A 23859-nucleotide genomic window follows, 5' to 3' on the forward strand; every position below is an offset into this window, starting at 1 on the left:
CTGCGGGGACCGGCTCGCCCGGCCCTTCCCCTTCACCCACCTGCTCCGCGCGGCTGAATCGGCTCTTTGACGCCGGAGCTGGCGGCTGGCGAAGGCGGGCCGGGCGGCACAGAGAGGGCCGTGACTGCCGCCTCGCAGCTGGCACCCCGGGCGAGACGGGCTCTCCTCCCGGTGTCCCTCAGCCCCCTGCTACGCTCAGGGAAAATCGGAGGCAAAAAGCCTGGATGCATCCAAGGATAACCCTGCTCCGAGGCCTGAACCCCGGAGGGACTGCGGAGACGCGGATGCCACCCTATAGCCAGCCTTCGGCCGCCCCGGCATCCCTCTGCCAGCCGAGGCAGGTAGGAAGCTCCGCTTCCCGCTCTCTCCCTGCCGGCAAACGCCCCGGGAGCCGGAGCAAGGCAAATACCGACAGCGCCTGGCAGGGCAGGAAGCCGGTTCCCCCCCCGGTCCCCGCAGCCAGGCCTCTAATCAGCTCAGCGCTCGTCCCCAGCCCCTGCTGCAAAGCAGGCGACAGCCGCCCTCCCTCCTTCCCCCGCGGGCAGGCACGGCCTTAACGCACGTGGCCGTGATACGGGCGAGGGGCACGTTACGTTCTCCTCCCCGGGGGAGGGCGGCTTTCGGCGCTTGCCGAGGGTTTGCACGCTCCAGTACAAGCATCCTGCTGTTCCCGGCAGCAGAACAGATGCGGTACTTCGGAAAGCAGGGCAGGACACCACGTATCGCAGCACCATCCCCTCCGCGCCGCTACGCAGGGCTCCGATTTCCTCCCCGCTGGGCAAGAAGAGCCTTTTGCTGGCCGTGCCGCCGCGGCGGGAGCCCTCCGCATCCGTGGGGAAGGCGGGCAGCGCGCTGGACGGGAGACGGGGCCGGCCCCGGGCCCGGCAGCTGTGCCCGTCTCCCATTTTCCTTCCAGGGAGCTCTTGGCGGGCCAGGACAGCTACAAAGAGCCGATTCAGGAGAGGGGAGCACCTAAGAGCGAGGCCGCGAGTCCCGCCAAGCCGGGCGAGGCAAACCAGGTCACAGCCCGGAGCGGGAATGAGCGGTCCCGGAGAGGCCTGCCCCCGAGGCCGGGCTCTCCGTGCTCCGAGAGCAGCTCTCCCGCCACCCTTTCCAACCGAACCTTTCCAAAGGGCTCTTCCTAATCCTGTTCCCTTCCCGCTCCTGGCGTGTGCGGAGAAAGGGATGAAACCACCGAGTTTCGCGGAATTGCAGCCTTCCCGTTAAAATAAAAGCACATCGGACAACCTGCAGCCGGGGAGCAGCACAGAAAACGGGAATCCTACGAGCTCTTCCCTGCCGGATAGCTGGCTGCAGGCCCCGGAGAGCGAGACAGGGACGTGGCCGTGGGGGACAGACCGAGCTACGGCTCGCAGCGTTTTCGGGAGCCCTCTGCACCCTGAACCCCCCTCTGCCCCGGGGCACCGGCAGCCCTTCTTCAAGGGAAGGCTCACAACGATGCCGACGTCAAAAAGTGCCATTTTCCTCCCCAAATGACGCTGCTTTGGCCTTGGAGAGGCCAAACACCCTCGAACACCCCGCAAAACCCTCCCGACACCTGGTTTGCAGCACTTGACTTACAAACCCGTCACTCATTTGGCACCGGCAACATCCCCACCGCACTAAATCACCTCCTTCAGCGAGATGGCTGCCGGGGGGAGAAGGACCAGCCAAGTGCCCCCTGTTAAGAGCCATTTTATATCTTTACTGTAATTTTTCCGCTCTTTTTTTTCCCCCCTCCACCTGGCACACAAGCATTTCCACCCCATTGACTCAGAGCGGTTTCCAGCCGGGAGAACACCGTAATGGCCTCATTATTTCAGATGAGGAATCCGTGTGTTAAATTAGGCAGAGAAGGGTAATTATCTACTTGTAGAAGATAAGAAACAGGGGGTGTTTTATCAGGAACATAATGCCAGCGTGGTTCCCGGCCAGGTCCCTGCACCGAGCGGCCCCACGGATGCAGGAAGCCGCGAGGCTTTGCCCAGTGTCCCCATTCCCCTCCAGACCACTTCTCCCAGACTATTGAATATTAAATTAAAAGGAGGTTGGTCCGGGGCTCTTCCTCTTCGCTGCCCGGGGCGGCTGCCAGCGGGTCACACCTGCGCTTGCAGGGGCGGATGCCCGCGAGGTGCAAAGCGTGTCCCCCCCGCCCCGGGGAGGTCACCGTGCCCTGCTCGCCCCGTTCGCTTGTCCCAGCCCAGGGACACCCGCTAAGCTCCCAGGAAGATCAGGTGTCGGCTGTGCCGAGCAGCTGGACCCGGCGCGCGTTGCCTTGCCGGAGTCTCCCGCAAAAGCCGGGAGGTGGAGAAGAGCAGGGCTTGCCTCCCAGGACGTGGCCTCGGGAAGGGAGTCCTTCCCCGGCGTGGCACCAGGCCAGCGTCACCTGCCCTCTCCCGATCCCTCCTTCCCAACGCTCCCGAAAGGCTCGGCAGGACCCGAAGGGCTCACGCAGCCCGGCCTCGCCGAGCCGCTGCCCCGCTCGCGGGCACCGCCGGGACGGCCTCGGCGCAAGGAGCCACCTCGCTGGGTTCGCATCCATCCCGCCGTCGCGGGAGCGCACAAAGGAGGACGGGCAGCAGGGCGGGAGTCAGAGCTCCGCTTCTCCCGGGGCTCTTTAGCTGCATTGCATCTGCAGGGTTTGCCGCCGCGAGCCAGAGCACGGCAGCGCGTTTCCTCGCTGCTCCGGCGAGCGCCGAGCAAACAGCCCCCCCCCCCCCCCCGCCCCGCAGCACGGTCGCGGGCGGGATGGGATGCAGGGCACGTACGGAGGAGCCGGGGGAGGGCGGGAACGCGCACGGGTCCAGCGCCGGGAAAGGCGCCCGGCGAACCCGCTTTCCCTCCAGCGGGTGCTTTCGCCAGCGCGATCGGCCCGAGCTCCTTCCCCGGAGCGCGCCACGTTTCGCCGCGCGGCCAGGGCCGCCGATGAAGCCCTCGAGCTCCCGCCTCCAGACCCCAAAACGCGGCGGGGCGGACGGTCGGGCTAAAGCACCGCGAGCGTTTTTGCAGCCCGCAGGCACCTGGCTGCGGGGCCCGCGATCCCACAGCATCCGCCGCCCTGCCCGAGGCTGCCGGGTCGGAAAGGAGAACCGGGCTCTCTCTTTGGAGCCAGATTTATCACAGTCACTTCGAGTAGCCTCTTGCGGTCAGACTTCTGTAACTTGAGGGTTTCCTAACAAGCATGATCCTGCAGCGGAGGGGGAAAAAAGAGGGAAGAGAAACCGACCCAACGAGCCCAGCTCCCCGTAACTGCCCTTTTGAGGCGACGCACAAGGAGTTTCATTTCCTGCTTTTCGCATTGCCATTATCCCGATTTTGATTTTACGGCACCAGAATATCTGCAGGATCATGCTGCTGCCCAGAACTTTGGCTTTACCAACTGGGAGGCTTTACCGGCCTGAAGTACCGTTCCGACCCGCTAAGAAAAGCTATTTCTCACGCGTATAAGCAGAAAGTCCCGTTCCTTGCTCATTTAAGACTCAAATTCCCCAAACCAGATGGGAGAAGAGCTGCCTGCGCAAGCCGCTGCCCTTCCCGGCCAAGCCGGCAACGCCACGGCTCGAGTCTCAGCCGACGTCTCCAAGCTGGCAGCGGGTTTTGCGCCGTTTCAGTCGCCCCGGCGGCCCACCGCGGTCCAGGAGAGCGAAGCTGGGGGAAAACAAGCGTCCAACCTCCCGCGGCTGGGATCGCCCGGCCACGCTCCGCGTTAGGGGCGCGCTGGCACCCGCCTCTCCGGATTAGCGGTGCCCTGACCCCCCGAATCGCTCTGCCCAGCGCAAACCGGGCGTGAGAGAAGGGAGGATTTGGGGGGGGGGGGGGGGTCGCCCCCCTGGTTTCACACCCCGGGCCAGGGCGGGGTCGGTGCCTGGGGGGCAGCTCCGCCGAGGGGGACCGGGGTGGGGGGGAGCCAAACCCGCCGCTCGGCGCCCCCGGAGCGCGGCCGCGGCCTGCGCGGCGGCCGTTACCTCTGGCGTTGGCGAAGGGCAGGCGCAGCGCGCGGCCCTGGCGCGCCAGGCTGATGTGGAGGTAGGTGAACCAGGCGGCCGAGGTGAGCAGCGCCAGCAGCAGCAGCAGCTTCAGCTGCTTGCGGATCTTCTTCACCGGGAGCCGCGGCATCCCGCCGGCCTAGCCGCGCCCCATGGGGGCCCCGCCGCTACCGGCCGCCGGCCGCCGCCGCCGCGGCCCCGGGGCGGCGGCACGGCGCGGCGCGGCGGCTCCCCGCCGCCCGGTGCATCGCCGCCGCGCCGGCGCCCGCGCAATGAATGAGCGGCCGCGCGCAGGGCGGCGCCGCCGCTCGGCCCGCGCCGCCCCCCCCCCACCCCACCCCCCCGGCGGCGGCGGCGGCGGCGGCTGGCGGGCGCCCGGCGTGCGCGGCCCGCCCCGGCGGCGCTGCGACCCGGCCCCACCGTCGGCGGCGCCGCCGCCGCCGCGGCGGAGCGACGGCGCGGCCCGGCCAATGGGAGCCCGCCGCCGCCGCGCCGCCGCCAATCCGCGCCGCGCAGGGGCGGGGCCCGCGGGGGCCCCGCCGCGCGCGTCTCCACGCCAACGGGCCGGCATCCCCCGGCGCGCGCCGCGGGCGAGGCCAAGCGGGGCGCGGGGAGGGGGGGTGAGGAGGGAGGGGGAGAAGGGGGCGGCCGCCTCCCGGCGCGGGGGGAGGGCGGGGAGCGGTGGGGCCCACCGGGAGAGGGCGGGAAGGCGGGGCGGGAAGGCGGCGGGGCGGGCAGCGCGGGCCGCGGCGGGGACGCCCCCCGCAGCGTCCCCCCCCCCCCCCGCGGCGGGGATGGTACGTTCCCGCGCGGCTCCGAGCCGTTGGGGGCTGCGGGGCCCGGCCGGGTTCCGAGGGGGGAGGGAGGGGGGGATCTGCCCGGGGGGGGATCTGCCCGGGGGGGGGGGGGGATCCACCGGGCCAGCATCCCTCCTCTGTGGGTGCGGGGATCCCGTCGGGCTGGGTGTGAGGATCCGGCCTCACTAGGGGCCGGGATCTCCCCTCAGCGACGCGGGGATCCTGCCAGTTTGGGTGCCGGGAACCCCCGGCTGGATCCGGGGATCCCGCAGGGCCGGGCGCGGGGATCCCTGTATCCCCCCTACTGGATTTGAGGATCCGGTGCGGCCAGGTGCGGGGATCCCCATTTCCCCCCCGGGTGCAGAGATCCCACAGGGCCAGCTGTGGGGATCCTTGTATCCCCACACTGGATTTGGGGATCCCGCAGGGCTCGGTGTGGGGATCCTTATATCCCCCCAGGTATGGGGATCCCACGGGGCTGGGTGCATGGATCCTTGTATCCTCACATTGGATTTGGGGATCCCACGGGGCTGAGTGTGGGGATCCTTGTATCCCCCCTGTGTGCAGGGATTCTTGTATCCCCCCCACTGGATATGGGGATCCTGTGGAGCTGGGTGTGGGGAACTCATATCCCCCCCATGTGCAGGGATCCTGTGAGGATCTCATATCCCCCCCATGTGCAGGGATCCTGCGGGGCTGGGTGTGGGGATCCTTGTATCCCCCCCCCCCCAGGTACAGGGATCTCGCAGGGCTGGGTGTGGGGATCCTTGTATCCCTGCACCGGATTTGGGGATCCTGCAGGGCTGGGTGTGGGGATCCTTGTATCCTCCCCCCACGTGGAGGGATCCCTGTGCCCCCCCCACTGGGTGTGGGGATCATGGTATCCCCCCCAGGTACAAGCATCCCACAGGGCCAGGTGCAGGGATCCTTGTATCCCCACACTGGATTTGGGGATCCCGCGGGGCTGGGTGTGGGGATCTCATATCCCCCCCCCCATGTGCAGGATCCTGCAGGGCTGGCTGTGGGGATCCTTGCATCCCCACACTGGATTTGGGGATCCTGTGGGGCTGGGTGCAGGGATCCCTGTGCCCCCCCACTGGGTGCGGGGATCCTTGTATCCCCCCCACTGGATTTGGGGATCCCGCAGGGCTGGCTGTGGGGATCCTTGTATCCCCCTCAGATACAGAGATCCCGCAGGGCTGGCTGTAGGGATCCTTGTATCCCCACACTGGATTTGGGGATCCTGCAGGGCCAGGTGCAGGGATCCTTGTATCCTCACACTGGATTTGGGGATCCCGCAGGGCTCGGTGTGGGGATCCTTATATCCCCCCAGGTACAGGGATCCCACAGGGCCAGGTGCACGGATCCTTGTATCCTCACACTGGATCTGGGGATCCCACAGGGCTGGGTGTGGGGATCTCATATCCCCCCCAGGTACAGGGATCCTGCGGGGCTCAGTGTGGAGATCCCTGTGCCCCGCCACTGGGTGTGGGGATCCTTGTATCCCCGCACTGGATTTGGGGATCCTGCAGGGCTGGCTGTGGGGATCCTTATATTCCCCCCCCCCAGGGGCAGGGATCCCACAGAGCCAGGTGTGGGGATCCTCATATCCCCACACTGGATTTGGGGATCCCGTGGGGCTGGGTGCAGGGATCTCATATCCCCCCCGTGTGCAGGGATACTGCAGGGCTGGGTGCGGGGATCCCTGTGCCCCCCCACTGGGTGTGGGGATCCTTGTATCTCCCCCACTGGATTTGGGGATCCTGCAGGGCTCGGTGTGGAGATCCTTATATCCCCCCAGGTGCAGGGATCCCACAGGGCTGGCTGCAGGGATCCTTGTATCCCCACACTGGATTTGGGGATCCCACGGGGCTGAGTGTGGGGATCCTCGTATCCCCCCTGTGTGCAGGGATCTTGCAGGGCTGGGTGTAGAGATCCTTGTATCCCCACACTGGATTTGGGGATCCCATGGGGCTGGGTGTGGGGATCTCATATCCCCCCTGTGTGCAGGGATCTTGCAGGGCTGGGTGTGGGGATCCTTTTATCCCCACACTGGATTTGGGGATCCTGCAGGGCTGGGTGTGGGGATCTCATATCTCCCCTGTGTGCAGGGATCTTGCAGGGCTGGGTGTGGAGATCCTTGTATCCCCACACTGGATTTGGGGAACCCGTGGAGTTGGGTGCGGGAATCTCATATCCCCCCGTGTGCAGGGGTCCCGTGGGGCTGGGATCCCTGTGCCCCCCCACTGGGTGCGGGGACCCTTGTATCTCCTCCCGGGTGCAGGGATCCCTCGGGGCCGGGCGCGGGGATCCTCGTATCCCCGCACTGGGCCTGGGGATCCCGCGGGGCTGGGCACAGGCGGAGGAGAGCACACAGCGGTCAGGCCGGGGGGGTCCCAGTCCCGAAGGCGCCGGTGCCGCGGAGCCGCGGGCCCGTTTCTCCCGGGAAGCTCCCGGCCCCGGGGGCAGCGGAGCGGGGAGCCTCCCCGCGACCCCCAGCCCGTCCCGGACCGCACAGCTCGCGCAGGCCCTGGCGGCGCGTCGGCCTCTTGGCGCGGTGCTGAGCGCCGCGGGGACCCTGCTCCAGCCCCGGCTCCCCAAACCGCAGCACGGGTCCCCGGCCGGCGGGACACGGTCCAGTCCCGCTCCCCATCCCGGTCCCCGTCTGCGCTCGGCACCAGTGCCATCTACTGGAAGCATCTCCCAGCTCTTCGGGGCCAAGGCCTGACCCAAGCGCTGCCGTCCCCCAGCTGCAGGAGGGAGCTTAAAGAATAAAAACACCCGTACGCGGCAACCGGGGAGCAGAACGCACCGGGGAGCGCTCGGCGGACGCCCAGCACGCGACGCGGCTTTGCTTCCCGGCTGCATCAGTTAGCCGGGCTGCAGGGCAGGGGGAGAGGGTAGTTCGGCCTGCACGAATCCGACAATAATTAGCGAAAATAATAACACGGCAATAAGTAACTCCACGCTGGAAGCGCGGCTGGCCCTCCGCGTGCAAGCGCTGCCAGTTAAACCGCCATAACAATCAGCTGCAACAATTAAAACGGCGTAAACGTATAAAACGTATAAAAAGCAAATAAAGCCCGATAAAAGCAAACGGTGCGAGAAGCGTTATCGAGTGCGTCGCGTTTAGCGTGCCGTTTGTCAGGGCTGGTTTGGGTGCGCTCCGGGGAGAGGACCGGGCCCACCAGAGCTCGGTGACGGAAAGAGGCTTCGAGACGTCCGAAAGACGCGGGGACAGCGGGGCTGGCGGTGCTCCCGAGCGCCTCGAAAGCACCGGAGAAACCGTAGCGGTTGGAGAAAACAGTCGCGGCTGGGAAAACTAGAGGGCACCATTGCTCCGGTTTGCGTTTCCAGCCTCGCCCGCGCGCAGCTTCCTTCGGGGTTTGGAAAGTAGGAGGTTAATTCGCTCGTAACTAAGCCCCATCGCTGCAAATGCCGAGACACGAGAAAGCAGCGCAGCTGGAAAGGCGAAGCGTCCTTAGGAAGCGCTGGCGTCGCGGGGAGCGCACGCATCCCAAGCCGCGCTCCGCCGGGAGCAGGCCGAAACTGGGAACCTCTCCATCTTGCCTTCTAGCAAAGATTCCCTGCCCAGGGCTCGACCCCGAAAGGCGAGTCCCGCTGCCGGGAAAGGCGCTGGGGGGCCTCTTCCAACAAGGCCTGGTTGTCATTAGCGCGATGTTTTCGTGTTTTACCGGGCGGCGCGTTAACCCGCGCGTGCCCCGCTCCGGAGCCGGCACCGCCGCAGCTCCCGCGTGTCCCCTCCTCATCCCCGGGATCCCTCGGGCTGGGAACCCCGGCGAGGCAACCTCGGCCTGGCGAGGAAGCTGCTCCTCACGTCTTGCACCTTTCCCGAAACCGGGGGGGGAGTGAGCGAAGTTTTTTGGGGCGGGGGGTTGGCTCTTTCGCCAGCCCGCCGCGCGCCTTTGGCCGGAGAGCAAATGTCAGGCTTTGCACGGCGTTGTGCAGCTTCGGGGACGCGCGGCCGGGCCGCCGTCCCCGGGGACGCTGAACCGGCCCGAAACCACCCGCCTGGCCTCCCTCCCCGCGACAAGGACGCTGTTGGGCGAGGTGACGGCACCGGAACCCCCGGCGCCCCGGCGGGCCGCGGGAGGGGAGGGAGGGGAGGCCGGGCCGGCGGCTTCCCGGAGCGACGCCGAGCCCCAGAAACGAAACCGCGGCGCGCCCGGCCCGGCCCCCGCGAGCGCGGCGCCAGCCGTGGGGCCCACGGCGCCCGGCCGGAGGCTGCGGGAAGTGGGGCGAGCGGGCAACCGGCTGGGACGGCTCCGGCCGCCCAGCCCCACGCCGGGGGTGCCCCACGCCGAGCCCCACACGGAGCTGAGCCCCTCACCAAGGAGGGCCCCACGCCGAGCGCAGCCCTATGCCGAGCGGAGCCCCACACGGAGCGGAGCCCCATGGTGAGCGGAGCCCCACACAGAGCAGAGCCCCACAGCAAGCGGAGCCCCACAGCAAGCCCCATGCGGAGCAGAGCCCCACCCTGAGCCCCACGCAGAGCAGAGCCCCACAGGGAGCTCCATGGTGAGCAGAGCCCCATGGTGAGCAGAGCCCCACACTGAGCCCCACAGGGAGCAGAGCCCCACCCTGAGCTCCATGGTGAGCAGAGCCCCACAGCAAGCAGAGCCCCACACTGAGCCCCCCAGGGAGCAGAGCCCTACACTGAGCTCCATGGCGAGTGAAGCCCCACAGGGAGCCCCACGCGGAGGAGAGCCCCACACTGAGCCCCACATGGAGCAAAGCCCCATGGCGAGCGGAGCCCCACACTGAGCCCCACACGGAGCAGAGCCCCACACTGAGCTCCATGGTGAGCGGAGCCCCATGGTGAGCAGAGCCCCACACTGAGCCCCACACGGAGGAGAGCCCCATGGCGAGCGGAGCCCCACAGGGAGCCCCACGCAGAGCAGAGCCCCACACTGAGCCCCACACGGAGCAGAGCCCCACACTGAGCTCCATGGTGAGCGGAGCCCCATGGTGAGCAGACCCCACGGTGAGCAGAGCCCCACAGTGAAACCCACATGGAGTGGAGCCCCACACTGAGCCCCATGGCGAGCAGAGCCCCACAGGGAGCTCCATGGTGAGCAGAGCCCCACGCAGAGCAGAGCCCCACACTGAGCCCCATGGTGAGCAGAGCCCCACAGGGAACCCCATGGGGAGCCCCACATGGAGCGGAACCCCACATGGAGCAGAGCCCCACACTGAGCCCCACACAGAGTGGAGCTCCATGGTCAGCAGAGCCCCACACCGAGCCCCACATGGAGTGGAGCCCCACATGAGCTCCATGGTGAGCAGAGCCCCACACTGAGCCCCACATGGAGGAGAGCCCCATGGCGAGCGGAGCCCCACAGGGAGCAGAGCCCTACACCGAGCTCCATGGTGAGTGGAGCCCCACAGGGAGCCCCACGCGGAGGAGAGCCCCACACTGAGCCCCATGGTGAGCAGAGCCCCACACTGAGTCCCACACAGAGCAGAGCCCCACATGAAGCCCCACCGGGAGCAGATCCCCACACTGAGCTCCATGGTGAGTGGAGACCCACAGGGAGCCCCATGCAGAGCTGAACCGCCCCCCCCCCGCCGGAGCCAAGCCCCACATGGACCCCACACTGAGCAGAGCCCCCCCATAGCTGAGCCCCACACCGAGCAGAGCCCCCCGGAACCGAGCCCCACACGGAGCCGACCCCCCCCCCAGAATCGAGCCCCACACGGAGCCGAGCCCCACAGGGAGCAGAGCCCCATGGTGAGCCCCACAGGGAGCAGAGCCCCACACTGAGCTCCATGGTGAGTGGAGCCCCACACCGAGCCCCACACGGAGCAGAGCCCCACACAGGAAGCCCCACCGGAAGCAGAGCCCCACACTGAGCCCCACCGGGAGCAGAGCTGCACAGGGAGCCCCACACGGAGCGGAGCCCCACATCGAGCTCCATGGCGAGCGCAGCCCCACAGGGAGCCCCATGCAGAGCCGAACCGCCCCCCCCCCCCCCGGAGCCAAGCCCCACATGGACCCCACACTGAGCAGAGCCCCCCCATAACCGAGCCCCACACGGAGCCAAGCCCCCCCCAGAATCGAGCCCCACATGGAGCTGAGCCCCACACCGAGCCCCACAGGGAGCAGAGCCGCACAGGGAGACCCACAGGGAGCAGAGCCCCATGGTGAGCCCCACAGGGAGCAGAGCCCCACACTGAGCTCCATGGCGAGCGGAGCCCCACACCGAGCCCCACAGAGAGCAGAGCCCCACAGGGAGCAGAGCCCCATGGTGAGCCCCACCGGGAGCAGAGCCCCACACTGAGCTCCATGGTGAGTGGAGCCCCAGACCGAGCCCCACAGGGAGCAGAGCCCCACAGGAAGCCCCACTGGGAGCCGAGCCCCACACTGAGCTCCATGGCGAGCGCAGCCCCACAGGGAGCCCCATGCAGAGCCGAACCGCCCCCCCCCCCCCGGAGCCAAGCCCCACATGGACCCCACACTGAGCAGAGCCCCCCCCCCCCGGAACCGAGCCCCACACGGAGCTGAGCCCCCCCCAGAATCGAGCCCCACACGGAGCTGAGCCCCACATGGAGCAGAGCCCCACAGGAAGCCCCACGTGGAGCCGAGCCCCACACTGAGCTCCATGGCGAGCGGAGCCCCACAGGGAGCCCCATGCAGAGCCGAACCGCCCCCTGTCCCCCCCCCGGAGCCAAGCCCCACATGGACCCCACACCGAGCTGATCCCCCCCCCCCCCCCCGCCCCGCGCGCGGATCCCCCAGCAGCGGCCGGGAAACGAAACCGCGGGCGCGGGGCGGGCGGCAGCCGGGGGGGGGGGGGGGGGGCCGGGGGGGCGGCGGCGGCTCCTCCCGCCCGCTGGGCTGCGGCGGCGGCGGCGGCGGCGGGGCGGCAGTCGCGGCGCGGCATGGACGGGGGCCGCTGCCTGGGGCCGGCGCTGCCGCTCTACGAGCCGCTCAAGGAGGGTCCCGACATGGAGGCGCTGCCGCGGGGCGCCGCCGTGGTGCAGGTGGCGCCGGCCGAGCCGCCCCCCCGCGACCACCTCGCCTGGTCGCTCTGCAGCAGCCTCTACGTGAACTTCTGCTGCCTCGGCTTCCTGGCCCTCGTCTTCTCCGTCAAGGTGGGCGCCCGGGGGGGGGGGGGGGGGGGCGGGTTTGCCGCCCACCCGTGTCCCCCCCCCCCACCCCCGACCCCGGCGCTGACACCCGCTCGCCTTTCCCTTCGCAGTCCAGGGACCGCAAAGTGCTGGGCGACTACAGCGGGGCCCTCAGCTACGGCTCCACCGCCAAGTGCCTCAACATCACCGCCCTGCTGCTCAGCATCCTGCTCCTCGTCCTCGTCGGCATCCTGCTGGCCACGGGCACCATCGCCGTGGCGAGCTGGGTCCACCGCGAGCAGGACGGCTACGGCTTCCCCGGCCGCGGCTAGCCGCCCGCTCGCCCGGCGTCCTCCCGCCTCGCCCGAGGGCCCCGAGGAGCGGCGGCATCATCGCGGCGCGAAGTCTGCTTTTCCGCTTGCAGCTTGGCTGTGGGGTTGTCTTTTTTTTTGGGGGGGGGGGGGGTGGCTGGGGGTGACTTTTGCGGTTTGTTCTGTAGTCGCGCCGAGCGCCGGCGAGATGAGGCCCGAGGAGCAGAAGCGCCCCGCGGAAAAGACGCCGCGCCAATAAAAGTTGCCTCCCCGTTTTCCTCGCGCCTCGTCTTTCTCCCCGCGGGGGCCTCGGGCCGCGGACGCCCCAGCGCTTTAGGAGGAGGCGCCGGGGTCGCGCGGTTCGGGCCTCCCAAACCGCACGCGTTGCTCTCGCGCGGCGTCGGGGACAGAGGCCCCCGGGCTCTTTTTTTTTTTTCCCTTTCCCCCTCCCTGTTTTTCGAAGAACGGAGCCTGCTGCCAAGAATCGGCGCTCGCGACTGAGCTGCCAGCAACCCTTCCCACGAAACGCGGCCGTTACTTGTTGCGGAGGCCCTGGCGCTGCCGCCCGGGTGAATCATTCGTTCCTTCATTCCCGCTCTTCTTCCCGTAAAAGCAAAGCGGCACGTGCCCCCCCCCTTTCCCCCCGGCTGCAAACAGCCGCATTTACCAGCCGCCCCGGCTCTGGGGCGGTCAACTCTGCCCTGGAGCGGGGAACGTGACTAAATGTCCCCGGCTCGCCGGTGGGAGCTGAAAAGCATTTCGAAAGGTCGTCAACCCCCTGCTCGAAAACATCGCCCCGCTCGCTCGGGGTTTGGCGCCGCTTCCGCGTTGCACCGCTGGCAGCGGCCCCGTCCCGTTATACAACGCTTTTTTGGCCGAGCTCCGGCCGGGTGTGCTGGGCCGCCGGCTCTCCCGCGCCCGCTTTCCCCCTCTCCGCGAATGTTCCCCCCCCTCCGATTGCAAAGCTTCATTTATCGCCACCCTCCCTGCTCTGCCGAGCGGCAGAAAACCTGTTTGGGGGTTTTTTTTTTCCCAGGAAAGTGCCAGGGCTCGGCTTGGTTTGGGGGGGGGGGGGCAGCCTGATCCCCCGTGCCGGGCGGGAAGGGCCGCTCGCTCTCCTGGGTTTTCCCTCCCTCCCGTGGCTCCTGCTGTCCCGAATCGCCTTCCCGGCCCTCCCTCCGCAGCCGGGGCACCTGGCGACCGAAATTGGAGGAGAAGGGAAGAAAATCCCCGCCGCGCTCCCGCCCCGAAGGCGAAAGCCCCGCCGCGCCGGGGCTCATCCGAAGGCTGGAAGTGAAAAGTGTGGTGCTGCTCCTATAAAACCGGGCCTTCCCTCGCCCGCCGAAACGGGGCTGCTCCCCCGTCCCGAAAGCGGAGCGGGCGCCTCCGAAACGCCCCGGTGCCGCCGCCGCCCTTTGCACCTTGCGCCCGACGGCCGTGCCCCGCCGGCTCCCCACCCCGGCAAACCCTCCCCTCGCCTATAACCGGGCGGCCGCGGGCGCCGCGGCTCCTCGCCCGCCATGGAGAGCTACCCGCCCGCCGTCAGCATCAACATGCCGCCCTCGGGGCCCTTCTACGGGCAGGGCCCCCCGTACGCCGCCCCCGCCACCGCGTTCGGCCGGGCGGAGGTCCCCAGCCCCGCGCCGGCGCCGCGGGACTACGTGCTCTGGTCCTTCTTCAACACCTTGTGCTGCTGCAACCCTTTCTGCCTGGGCTTCATCGCCCTCATCTTCTCCGTCAAGGTGAGGGGAAACAGGGGGGGGGACGGGCTGCTTTCGGACCCCCCCCGCCAACCCAACGCCAAGACCGGTCCAATATGCTGGGCGCCCGCCGCCCTCCTCGCTCGCGGGGAGGCCTCAACGCTTCCCCGGCGCTCCCGGTGGGAACCGGCTACCTACGGACCGACCTTCGGAGCCGACCGGCTTTGCCGAGCGCCGAACGCGGCTCCGCGGCCCCCCGAAAGCCCGGCCCGGCGGCGAGCCCGCTACGTCGGCCGCGGGGGCGAAGGGCGGCGGGGAGGCGGCGGGGGAAGCGCGGCCGGCGCCGCCGGCTGCCCCTTGGCCCTGGCGCTCCCTCCCAGCCTTCCTCCAAGAAGCCCGTTGCCGAATTTTATGGCTTTCGATAACCCGCGGAGAAGGAGCCCGCGGACCCCTTGCACCCTCGCCCTCTCGCTCCCCTCTCCCTCCTCTTCCTCTCCGCAGGCCAGAGACGAGAAAATCGCCCGGCAGCCGCTGCTCGCGGGGAAATACGGGACGACGGCCATGCACCTGAACATCGCCGCCTTCGTCCTGGGCACCCTGCTCCTCGCCCTGTGGCTGGTGCTGCTCTTTCTGTACGCCCCGATGCTGCACCTCGCCACGTAGGGCCCCCGCCGCGGCGCCCGGCCCCCCCCGCTGCTTCGCCCGCCGGCCCCGGCCCCGTAAAGCCCAATAAAGCTGCTGTGCTCTTGCGTTTCGGGAGGTATCGTGTTTTTTTGGGGGGGTATCGTGGTTTTTGGGGGGTGCCGAGGGTCATCGCGGACCCCTTGCACGGCTCCGGCTCGGAAACCTGCGGAGCGACCGCCGAGGGTCCGGGGCGACCCCGGCTCGGCCGGCCGCGAGCCGAGGCGGGGGGGGGGGCGGTGGGCGAAGCGGAGGCCGCGGGGGACCCCGGGGGGGCGGCGCGGGCCGGCACGGGGGACGGCGCGGGCCGCCCTCGTGGTTCCCCCCCCCCCCCTCTCGCCAGGCCCGGACGGGCTGAGTTTCATTTCCCGCTGGCACTGCTCCGCGGCCGGCGGCTCGGCTCGGCTCGGCTCGGCTCAGCTCGGCTCAGCTCGGCTCGGCTCGGCTCGGCGGCCATGCAGCCCCAGCAGACGGACGTGTGCATCGCCCTGCAGCCCCCCGGGCAGGGGCCACCCCGCGCCGCCCGCCCCGACGACGGGCAGCCCCGCGACTTCGTCCTCTGGTCCCTCTTCAACGTGCTGCTGGGCCAGGGCTTCGCCTACCTGGGCTGCCTCTGCTTCCCCGCCCTCATCTTCTCCATCAAGGTGAGCCGGCCCCCTCCCGGCCCCCCCCCCCCCCGAGCCGGCCCGGCCGGGACCCCCGACTGGGACCTCCGAGCCAGCCCCCAGACCCACCCCGACCGGGACTCCCCGATCTGGTCCCCCAGACCCGTCTGACTGGCACCCCCCGATCCGGTCCCCCAGACCCACCCCGACCCAGACCCCCCCCCCCAATCCAGTCCCTAGACCCACTCCGACCAGGACCCCCGATCCAGTCCCCCAGACCCACCCCAGCCAGAACCCCCAGGCTGGTCCCCCAGACCCACCCCAGTTGGGACCCCCAAGCTAGTCCCCAGACCCACCCCGACCAGGACCCCCAATCCAGTCCCCCAGACCCACCCCAACCAGGGCCCCCAAGCTGGCCCCCAGACCCACCCCAACCAGGACTCCCTGATCTAGTGCCCCAGACCTATCTGACTGGAACCCCCAAGCTGGTACCCCAGACCCACCCCAACCAGGACCACCAAACCAGTCCCCAGACCCATCCCAACCAGGACCTCCAGGCTGGTCCCCCAGACCCACCCCAACCAGGACCCCCAATCCAGTCCCCCAGACCCACCCCAGCCAGGACCCCCAAATCCAGTCCCCAGACCCACCCCAACCAGGACCCCCGATCTGGTCCCCCAGACCCACCCCAGCTGGGACCCCCAGGCTGGTCCCCCAGACCCACCCCAGTTGGGACACCCAAGCTGGTCCCCAGACCCACCCCAGTTGGGACACCCAATCCGGTCCCCCAGACCCACCCCGACCAGGACCCCCAATCCAGTCCCCCAGACCCACCCCAACCAGGACCCCCAAGCTGGCCCCCAGACCCACCCCGACCGGGACTCCCCGATCTGGTCCCCCAGACCCGTCTGACTGGCACCCCCCGATCCGGTCCCCCAGACCCACCCCGACCCAGACCCCCCCCCAATCCAGTCCTTAGACCCACTCCGACCAGGACCCCCGATCCAGTCCCCCAGACCCACCCCAACCAGGACCCCCAGGCTGGTCCCCCAGACCCCCCCAGTTGGGGCCCCCAAGCTGGTCCCCAGACCCACCCCAACCAGGACTCCCTGATCTAGTGCCCCAGACCCACCCCAACCAGGACCCCCCAATCCAGTCCCCAGACCCACTCCGACCAGGACCCCCGATCCGGTCCCCCAGACCCACCCCAGCCAGAACCCCCAGGCTGGTCCCCCAGACCCACCCCAGCTGGGACACCCAAGCTGGTCCCCAGACCCACCCCAACCAAGACTCCCCGGTCTGGTCCCCCAGACCCATCTGAATGGCACCCCTTGATCTGGTCCCCCAGACCCACCCCAACCAGGACCCCCAAGCTGGACCCCAGACCCACCCCAACCAGGACTCCCTGATCTAGTGCCCCAGACCCATCTGACTGGCACCCCCCAATCCAGTCCCGCAGACCCACCCTGACCGGGACCCCCAAGCTGGTCCCCCAGACCCACCTGACCGGGACCCCCACAATCCTGTGCCCTGGACCCACCTCAACTGGGACCCCCAATCTGGCCCCCAACTCACCCCGACCAGGACCCCCAAGCCAGTCCCCAGAGCTGGCCCGGCCGGGACCCCCAATTGGGACCCCCGATCCAGTCCCCCGACCTATCTGACTGGCACCCCTCGATCCTGTGCCCTGGACCCACACCGACCGAGAACCCCCCAATCCTGTGCCCCAGCCCTACGCTGACTGGGACCCCCAACCCAGTCCCCCAGACCCATCTGACCAGGACCCCCCGATCCTGTGCCCCAGACCCATCTGACTGGCACCCCCCCGATCCGGTCCCCCAGACCCACCCTGACTGGGACCCCCAAGCTGGTACCCAGACCCACCCCAACCAGCACCCCCAGGCTGGTCTCCCAGACCCATGCTAACTGGGACCCCCAATCCAGTCCCCCAGACCCACCTGACTGGGACCCCCACAATCCTGTGCCCTGGACCCACCTCGACCAGGACGCCCAATCTGGCCCTCAGACCCACCCCAACTGGGACCCCTGAGCCAGCCCCCAGAGCCAGCCCGGCCAGGACCCCCCAACTGGGACCCCCGATCCAGTCCCCCAGACCCATCTGACCGGGACCACCCTGATCCTGTGCCCTGGACCCATGCCAACCAGGACCCCCAATCTGACCCCCAGACCCCCACTGACTGGGACCCCCGATCCGGTTCCCCAGACCCATCTGACCAGCACCCCTCAATCCTGTGCCCTGGACCCACCCCGACCAGGGGACCCCCTGCCCCGATCCTGTGCCCCAGCCCCACGCTGATCGGGACCCCCAACCCAGCCCCCCAGACCCATCTGACCAGGACCCCCCCGATCCTGTGCCCTGAAGCCACGCTGACCAAGACCCCCCCCCCCCATCCAGCCCCCAGACTCAGCCCAACCAGGTGCCCACTGATCCAGTCCCTCCAAACCAGCCTGATCTGAGCCCTCGGTCCAGTCTCCCCACCCAGCCTGTCCCGATCCCCCCCCCCAACCCAGGACCCCGCATCCCCGTGCCGGCTTGTCTTGGGACCCCCGATCCGGTCCCCTGACCCAGCCCGTGCCCGGTATCCATGCTCAAATCCCCGCCCCGGGGCCGCGCATCCATGAGGTCCCAGCCCCACCTGGCAGCCACCCCAGCTGGGTGGGACCCCCTAACCCCAGCCCCGGCCCCCCCGGCCCCCCCACGGGGGTCCGACCACTCCTGCTGAGCCCTCGGGCTTCGCCCCCGCAGGCCCGCGACTGCAAGGTGCTGGGGGACGTGGAGGGCGCCCGGCGGTACAGCACCCGCGCCAAGGTGCTCAACATCATCAGCTCGCTGCTGCTGGCCGTCGCCGTGGTGGCCATCGTCGTCATCCTCGCCGTCGCGGCGGGCCAGAGGGCTTGACGCGCCGCCGCTCGCCCCCCGCTCCGGGCACCCGACCCGCTCGCTGCCCTCCCGCTTTTCTCCCCGAAAGCGCGCCGGCACCCCGGCATGGACCGAAGAGCCGGGACACGGCCGCTGCCCCCCGCTCCGCCGCCGTAAGGGCCGGGATGGGTGGCCGCTCCCAGCGCCCCGGCTGGGGCACCCTGGAAGGGAGGCGAGGGGCTCTCCCGGCCGCGCTGGTATTTAACGCGGGCGCAACGCCGCTGTCGGGCACAAATAAAGCTTCCCGCAAAGCCTGGCGCTTTATTCAGGGCCCACGGGCACGACGATGGGCCGGGACGGGGGGAGACACGGGGGATGCCCTCGGGACCCAGCAGCGAGAAGCTCCTCGCCCCATCATCCACCACCCCAGATGCTTCAGCCGCTGCCAGGACAGGGGCTTTTAGTAACGGGGGGGGGGGGGGGGGGGGGGGGGGGGGGGGGACCCTCCCCGGGGCCGGTTTCCTGGGGCAAAGCAGGGAAGAAGCATTTGTACCCAAAAGCACCCAAAAGCGTTGCACCATCTCCTTCCACCGCCAGGGACTGGCCTAGGGCTGTGCCAGGAGCCAAATTCCCACTTAATGCTATCTCCAAAGCGGGGAAAACAAAGCATAGAGAGCTTTCAACAGCCCTCAGCCGCCCCGAGCACCGATAGCCCAGGTGCTGTGCAAACACGCTTCCGCGGCTGTTTCCGAACAGCAGCCCAAAGCCCATTTCTCTTAACGGCACCAGACGCGCTCGCGGTCACGAGGGCTCGGCCGGGACCCCTCGCCACCGGTGCCAGCTCAGGGGCAGGACGCCCTCGCGGTTGTCCAAGCCGAGCAGCACCTTCACGCGCTGAAGGTGTCGGGTGGCGGCAGGACCACGCGAGACGCGGTTTCCTCGGCAAACCCGGCACGGAGGCTCTGCCCGGCCTCCGCTCCTCCAGGGACCGGTCCCGTTTGGTGCACCGAGACCTGGGGCGACCTTTGGATCAGGGCTCCCGCGGAGCCCCAGGAGACAGGCGGAGAGGCCGGAAAGGATGCTGGCCGCTGCCGATGGCTTCTTCAAAGCTTTCCCATGGACCCCCCCCCCCCCCACTACCACCTTGGCCATCCAGCTTCTCCCCGAGCCGCTGTCCCTCTGCCCAGCCCTGCCGCGGGCTGGAGCGGTTTGTGATCCGCTCTGGGAGGAAGGCGGAATATAAAAAACCTCTCCCTATATACTTCCAGGGGGGAGGCAGGCTCGCAAAACCAAGTCCTGCTGCTCCTAGCTCCCAGCCAAGCCTTTCTGATAACCACAGCCCGGGCAGGGCTGTAATTTCTCCGATTTATATATAGAGAAGATGGGCCCGGGCCGGAGGCAGGGCCTATATAAAGGGGCTGTGGTGCCCTGCTGCCCCAGCCGGGCTGCTAGCGCAGGAGAGCCGAGGGCCGCTCCTCCCGCGGCCATGGACACCTCCTACCCCCGCGAGGACTACCTGCCCGTGACGTCCCACAAGCGGGACCCTTCTCCCACCGTCATCGCCGTCGGCTCCTCCGTGGCGCCCCGCGACCACCTGATCTGGTCCGTCTTCAACACCATCTACATGAACTTCTGCTGCCTCGGCTTCGTGGCTCTCGCCTTCTCTGTCAAGGTAAGGAGAGGCCGCGCTTGGGAATGCCGCCCCACGGGGCAGAGACAGCCAGGAGACCCGTCTTCGGGCTTACCTGGTGTTTCCGAGAGCCTTCCTCGTGCTCCGAGTCGCTGACACCACGTCGAGGGGGGATTCCCCAAGGAGATACGGAGGAAATAGGGAACGCAGACTGCCTGGGAGGGCTGGGGTCGAGGATGCTAGAGAGAGAGTCCAACACCTTTACGAGGACCTTGTCCCCCTGCCATTTGTGGGTGACACCGTTCCCTGTTAACGTCCCCCCCATCCCTTCCTGCCACCTATTACCGAGGCTGTAAGACCCTCCCCAGCTAATCGCACCTTCCGGCCACCCCGGGGCTGCCGCTGGCCGAGCAGGGACGTAGCGCTGGGCACCAGCCGCTCTCCGCAGAAGGTGCTGGAGGCAGAGAGATGAGATGCCGCCCCGGCTCCCCCACGGGACCTGCTGTCCGGCAGGAACAGCTCCAGCCGGACTCAGCCGGGGCAGAGAGACTAGGGAAAGGGAGGTCTGGAGCCTCCGTCCTTTGCTCTGTGAGCCTGGCCAGTCCCCCGGGGCCACGACGTTTCCCTGGAGGCACAAAACAAGAGGGTGAGGAGCAGAGATGAGGCAAAGGCTGGCTGGGGGCTGCCCGCAAAGCCGAGCTGGCGGAGATCTTGGCAGAGCCGGGAGGGCTAAATTGCAGGGTGCAAGAGCGCGGCGCTGCCACGTTGCTTCCAGCGAGGCAAGTAGGGAGGCTAGAAGGAGGTCCAGGCAGCGGCTGGACTCAGATGCACCTCGGGTTCAGCGGGGCTGCAAAGAGAGGGAAGGGACACGGGTCTTCCTGGAGCCGCGGGGAGGGAAGGAGGACCGCGGGCAGTTTTGGTACCGCGGCCCTGTTGCTTTCGCCACCGCCAGCTCGGCTGGTCACCCCGTCTCGGCTGTTGCAGGCACGGGACCAGAAAGTGGCCGGAGACGTGGAAGCCGCTCGGCACTTCAGCTCCAAGGCCAGATGCTACAACATCCTGGCCACGGTGGGGAGCCTGCTGCTGCCGCTCCTGCTCACCGCCCTCATCATCACGGGCGTCATCCACCTCTCCAAGCTCGCCCAGGAGTCCATAGACTTCTTCAGCTACCAGCTCAGCATGAGCGACGACGACGACAAGTGACCGGCGGGCGAAGGGTTGGCAGAAACTCCTCTGCATCGCTTGTGGCCTCCCGAATAGGCTGCCGGTCCAGCATAACCGGCCACTAATACCGCTGCCCGTCTCTGCCGTCCGGAGCCCTGGGGCTCACACGTGTCCTCCTGCAGCGCCCGAGGGCCCCGGAACGTGTTGCAGGAGCTTCCCTGCCCTTAGAGCAGCACGTGGGGCATGGAGGCAACCTCCGCACGGCCTCATAGACCCCACAGGCTTCTGCGCGGCCGAGTCTCCCCTGGCCTCTCGCCTCCCCCGTGCCCGGTCCAGCGCCGAGGTGCTTGACCCCAGCTCCCTGCCCTGCTTCTCGTGGGGTTAGTTTACCCATTTACCCTGTTATTTTTTTTTTTTTAACCACTTTATACTGCGTGGGCTACAGCATCCAGCCAGCCTTGGTGATTACTATTTAAATCATTAAATAATTCCACACATTGCGAGTCTTCTGCGTGTGTATGTGCGTAGGGCAGAGGGGCATGCTAAGATGACATACTTACACTCACGCTCTTCACAAGGAGGAGACTTAGTAATCTACGTTACTTTTAAGGATGCTCGATCCAAAATAACCACAGGCCATGGGGGTGAGAGCAACACGGGCTCCCATCGATGACTGAGGAAAGGAAAGGAGTAAAAAGCGAGAGGAGTTTCTCAGCCCAGCAGGGAGTGGTACCCGTTGGACAATAATTTGCAAAATAAGATATTATCCCCTCTGAATGGGGCTGACACCTGTAGACTCATTGTAAAGCAGGAACCCTCCAGCTCGTCCCCAGGCAGTGATGCAGAGGTTGCTGTGACCGTGAGTGATGCGGGATGCTGGCACACACCGCCTGTCCCGTTATAGCTCGCATAAACCAGGACCGCACAGGGACTTTGGCCGTAATCCTGTCTCATTTTAGCTCTCCCTCTGCTCCCCTTGGGCATGGAAAAGAAACAAGCGGAGGAGCCAGGCTACCACGAGGAAGGCTCTCGGGCTGCTTTTCTAGCCTGAGAGGAAGACACAGCAAGCCCCGCAAAGAAGTAGCTCTAGAAACCATCCCACGTGCCTCCGCGCTGTCGGAGGAACTGGGCAGCTTCGGGGGACAAGCTTGGCACCTCCCCATGCCTGTGCACCTGGGAAGGTGGGGCCGGCGGGGGGGGATTTGGGAAGCAACATCCCAAGCTTGAGACAAATGTGTCACCAACCTCCTCCGAGTAAGCTCAGCTACCAACCTCGGAGGTGTTGGTTCACCCGGAGCCTCTTGGTCTGATGATCCTGCCGGCAAGCACGGCTCCAGGGCGGTGGGTTCCTCCTCCTCCTCCCTTGTTACAGTCTCGCTCGGGGGAGAAGCAGGGGTGTTTTTATAGCTCCTAGGAGCTGTCCTGTGTTTCCCACCAGACAGCACCTGCAGCAAGCTGAGGGCAGTGTGCCTACACACCTCCAAGGGCTGAAGTCCTGCTGGACCTGGGCACGGACCAGTCGGGCTACCCTCAGCCCAAGGACAGCACCGTCCCATCTCCCACTCTCAGCTCCTTACTGGGAGCCAGGCCCAGCATCTGGCCAGAGTCACCCTGGAAAACAGCTTCTGCCAAGGTATTCAAGGCAAGAAAGGGAGCGTTTTGCAGCTCTCCGTGAAAGGAGGGGGTCTGCAAACCAGCCTAGAGAGCGGGTTGACTCCCAGTCCTCTCATCGACACCGAGACCTAGATGCAGCCTGAGACCTGCTGTCACCGGAGGAGGGGTGGGGGGGACGGAGGGGTCCGTTTCTGTCCTGCCCTGCTGCTGAGAACTGGCGGTAATTAGTGGTTCAGCAGTTTCTGACAAAGTCTGATGTAGAGCCAGCGTAATTACAAGGCAGGGCACTCTCCCTGCTCCTTCCCTAAGCATTCCCACATGCCGCCTGCAGCGGGGAGTGCCCACAGGGCTTTTTATAAACTCCCCGGGATTCATTTGAGAATTCTGGGTTTTGTTTACAGAGGAGAAAAAAAGTTGTCGGGCCAGGAGCGGCTTTGAAATTCCCTTGTTGACACATGTCCGCTCCAGAAAACGCGTGTGGCAGGTAGGCGGGTGGAACGGGGAGAGGAGACACCAAAACCATGCCGAGGAATGAGGAAGCGGCAGCAGAAACTGCTGTGGGTTACAGAATTGGGCGCTGGGTCTTTCAGGGTATCATGCCCCCGCGTTTGTACGCATACACCCATAGCATATGCCCAGTGCTTTTACTTTCCAAACACAACGCAGCTCCTGCCCTTTCTAACCAGAGGCCCGTGCTGTGGCTCCAGTGACTCTGCTTGTGTGTGCTGAGGCTATAAGAGGCCAGTGCCAGCCTTCGCCTCAGGGCTTTAACGCTTGCTTTGCGTCTGACAGCGGCTGGCAGAGCAGCCCTTACCGTTTCTTTCTCTTTGCGTTGTTTCCAGAAGGCATGTCGGAGCAGGCACTCCACTGGAGCACGTACTTGGCTGGAGCAGCAGTGCCATCCGAGCAGTCACCCGTCTTCGTTTAGCCCAGTGAGCTGAAGTGCAAGAGCCGGTGCCTCTGCTCTCCAGCAACCTTCCAACTCATTTTGAAGCTTGGCACTGGGAAAGAAAGCGTTACTTCTGCAGTACACGCTGGGAACCCATCTGCACTGACTTTATCTTTCGTGGTTTTCTAGGACACCAAAAAACGCCTTAAGTAAATACACGACACTTCCTCCCTCCTCTCTCACGCCGGTTACCTGGAGGAACAACTTCGCACCCGTTCTCATCTGACATAACGTTAACAGTAACCGACGCCTGGGCTTTCTCTGCCCCTTTGCACTTCAAGTTACATTGGACTTCGTCAACATTGGAAGTTCTCATTGACCATTTGAAAAAAATCACAATAACTTGCTTAACAATAATACCGCTTTCGGAGAAGGGGAAACCAGATCACCAGTAGGCCAAGGACAGAGCTGGGAGCCAACTGCCGAGTCCCAGGCTGGTGCCCTGTGTG

The 23859-nt window shown here is 67.1% G+C and overlaps 5 protein-coding genes across 5 annotated transcripts in view; 4 read left to right on the forward strand and 1 right to left on the reverse strand.

The window, feature by feature from the left end:
- B4GALNT4 (beta-1,4-N-acetyl-galactosaminyltransferase 4) overlaps positions 1-4285 on the reverse strand; it is a 29585-nt gene extending 25300 nt beyond the window's left edge. The window contains exon 1 of the mRNA XM_064513251.1: positions 3966-4285. Coding sequence (XP_064369321.1) covers positions 3966-4116 — 151 coding nt within the window. The 5' untranslated portion in view covers positions 4117-4285. The remainder of the gene's footprint in view (positions 1-3965) is intronic.
- Positions 4286-11612: 7327 nt separating this feature from the next.
- LOC135328544 (dispanin subfamily A member 2b-like) lies at positions 11613-12461 on the forward strand. The gene is made up of 2 exons (XM_064513253.1): positions 11613-11899; positions 12007-12461. The coding sequence occupies exons 1-2, from the start codon at positions 11687-11689 to the stop codon at positions 12205-12207; spliced, it is 414 nt and encodes a 137-aa protein (XP_064369323.1). The 5' UTR covers positions 11613-11686; the 3' UTR covers positions 12208-12461.
- A 140-nt stretch (positions 12462-12601) lies between these two features.
- Positions 12602-14662, forward strand: LOC135328545 (interferon-induced transmembrane protein 1-like). The gene is made up of 2 exons (XM_064513254.1): positions 12602-13928; positions 14388-14662. The coding sequence occupies exons 1-2, from the start codon at positions 13707-13709 to the stop codon at positions 14547-14549; spliced, it is 384 nt and encodes a 127-aa protein (XP_064369324.1). The 5' UTR covers positions 12602-13706; the 3' UTR covers positions 14550-14662.
- Positions 14663-14875: 213 nt separating this feature from the next.
- On the forward strand, positions 14876-18364 carry LOC135328546 (dispanin subfamily A member 2b-like). The gene is made up of 2 exons (XM_064513255.1): positions 14876-15211; positions 17940-18364. Exons 1-2 carry the CDS (start codon positions 15023-15025, stop codon positions 18090-18092), a joined length of 342 nt encoding a protein of 113 aa, XP_064369325.1. The 5' UTR covers positions 14876-15022; the 3' UTR covers positions 18093-18364.
- Positions 18365-19434: 1070 nt separating this feature from the next.
- On the forward strand, positions 19435-20966 carry LOC112993820 (interferon-induced transmembrane protein 5). The gene is made up of 2 exons (XM_026117777.2): positions 19435-19725; positions 20668-20966. Exons 1-2 carry the CDS (start codon positions 19435-19437, stop codon positions 20884-20886), a joined length of 510 nt encoding a protein of 169 aa, XP_025973562.2. The 3' UTR covers positions 20887-20966.
- The last annotated feature ends 2893 nt before the right edge of the window (positions 20967-23859 follow it).

The sequence above is a fragment of the Dromaius novaehollandiae genome, chromosome 5 (assembly GCF_036370855.1).
Source record: "Dromaius novaehollandiae isolate bDroNov1 chromosome 5, bDroNov1.hap1, whole genome shotgun sequence".
Taxonomy (NCBI): domain Eukaryota; kingdom Metazoa; phylum Chordata; class Aves; order Casuariiformes; family Dromaiidae; genus Dromaius; species Dromaius novaehollandiae.

Bases quoted from the DNA above. Each gene is read 5' to 3' on its own strand.
- LOC135328544 (XM_064513253.1), top strand. From the start codon at position 11,687: ATGGACGGGGGCCGCTGCCTGGGGCCGGCGCTGCCGCTCTACGAGCCG. The intron at 11,900-12,006 runs GTGGGCGCCCGG...TTCCCTTCGCAG, and splicing joins CCCTCGTCTTCTCCGTCAAG to TCCAGGGACCGCAAAGTGCT.
- LOC135328545 (XM_064513254.1), top strand. From the start codon at position 13,707: ATGGAGAGCTACCCGCCCGCCGTCAGCATCAACATGCCGCCCTCGGGG. The intron at 13,929-14,387 runs GTGAGGGGAAAC...TCCTCTCCGCAG, and splicing joins CCCTCATCTTCTCCGTCAAG to GCCAGAGACGAGAAAATCGC.
- LOC135328546 (XM_064513255.1), top strand. From the start codon at position 15,023: ATGCAGCCCCAGCAGACGGACGTGTGCATCGCCCTGCAGCCCCCCGGG. The intron at 15,212-17,939 runs GTGAGCCGGCCC...TCGCCCCCGCAG, and splicing joins CCCTCATCTTCTCCATCAAG to GCCCGCGACTGCAAGGTGCT.
- LOC112993820 (XM_026117777.2), top strand. From the start codon at position 19,435: ATGGGCCCGGGCCGGAGGCAGGGCCTATATAAAGGGGCTGTGGTGCCC. The intron at 19,726-20,667 runs GTAAGGAGAGGC...CGGCTGTTGCAG, and splicing joins CTCTCGCCTTCTCTGTCAAG to GCACGGGACCAGAAAGTGGC.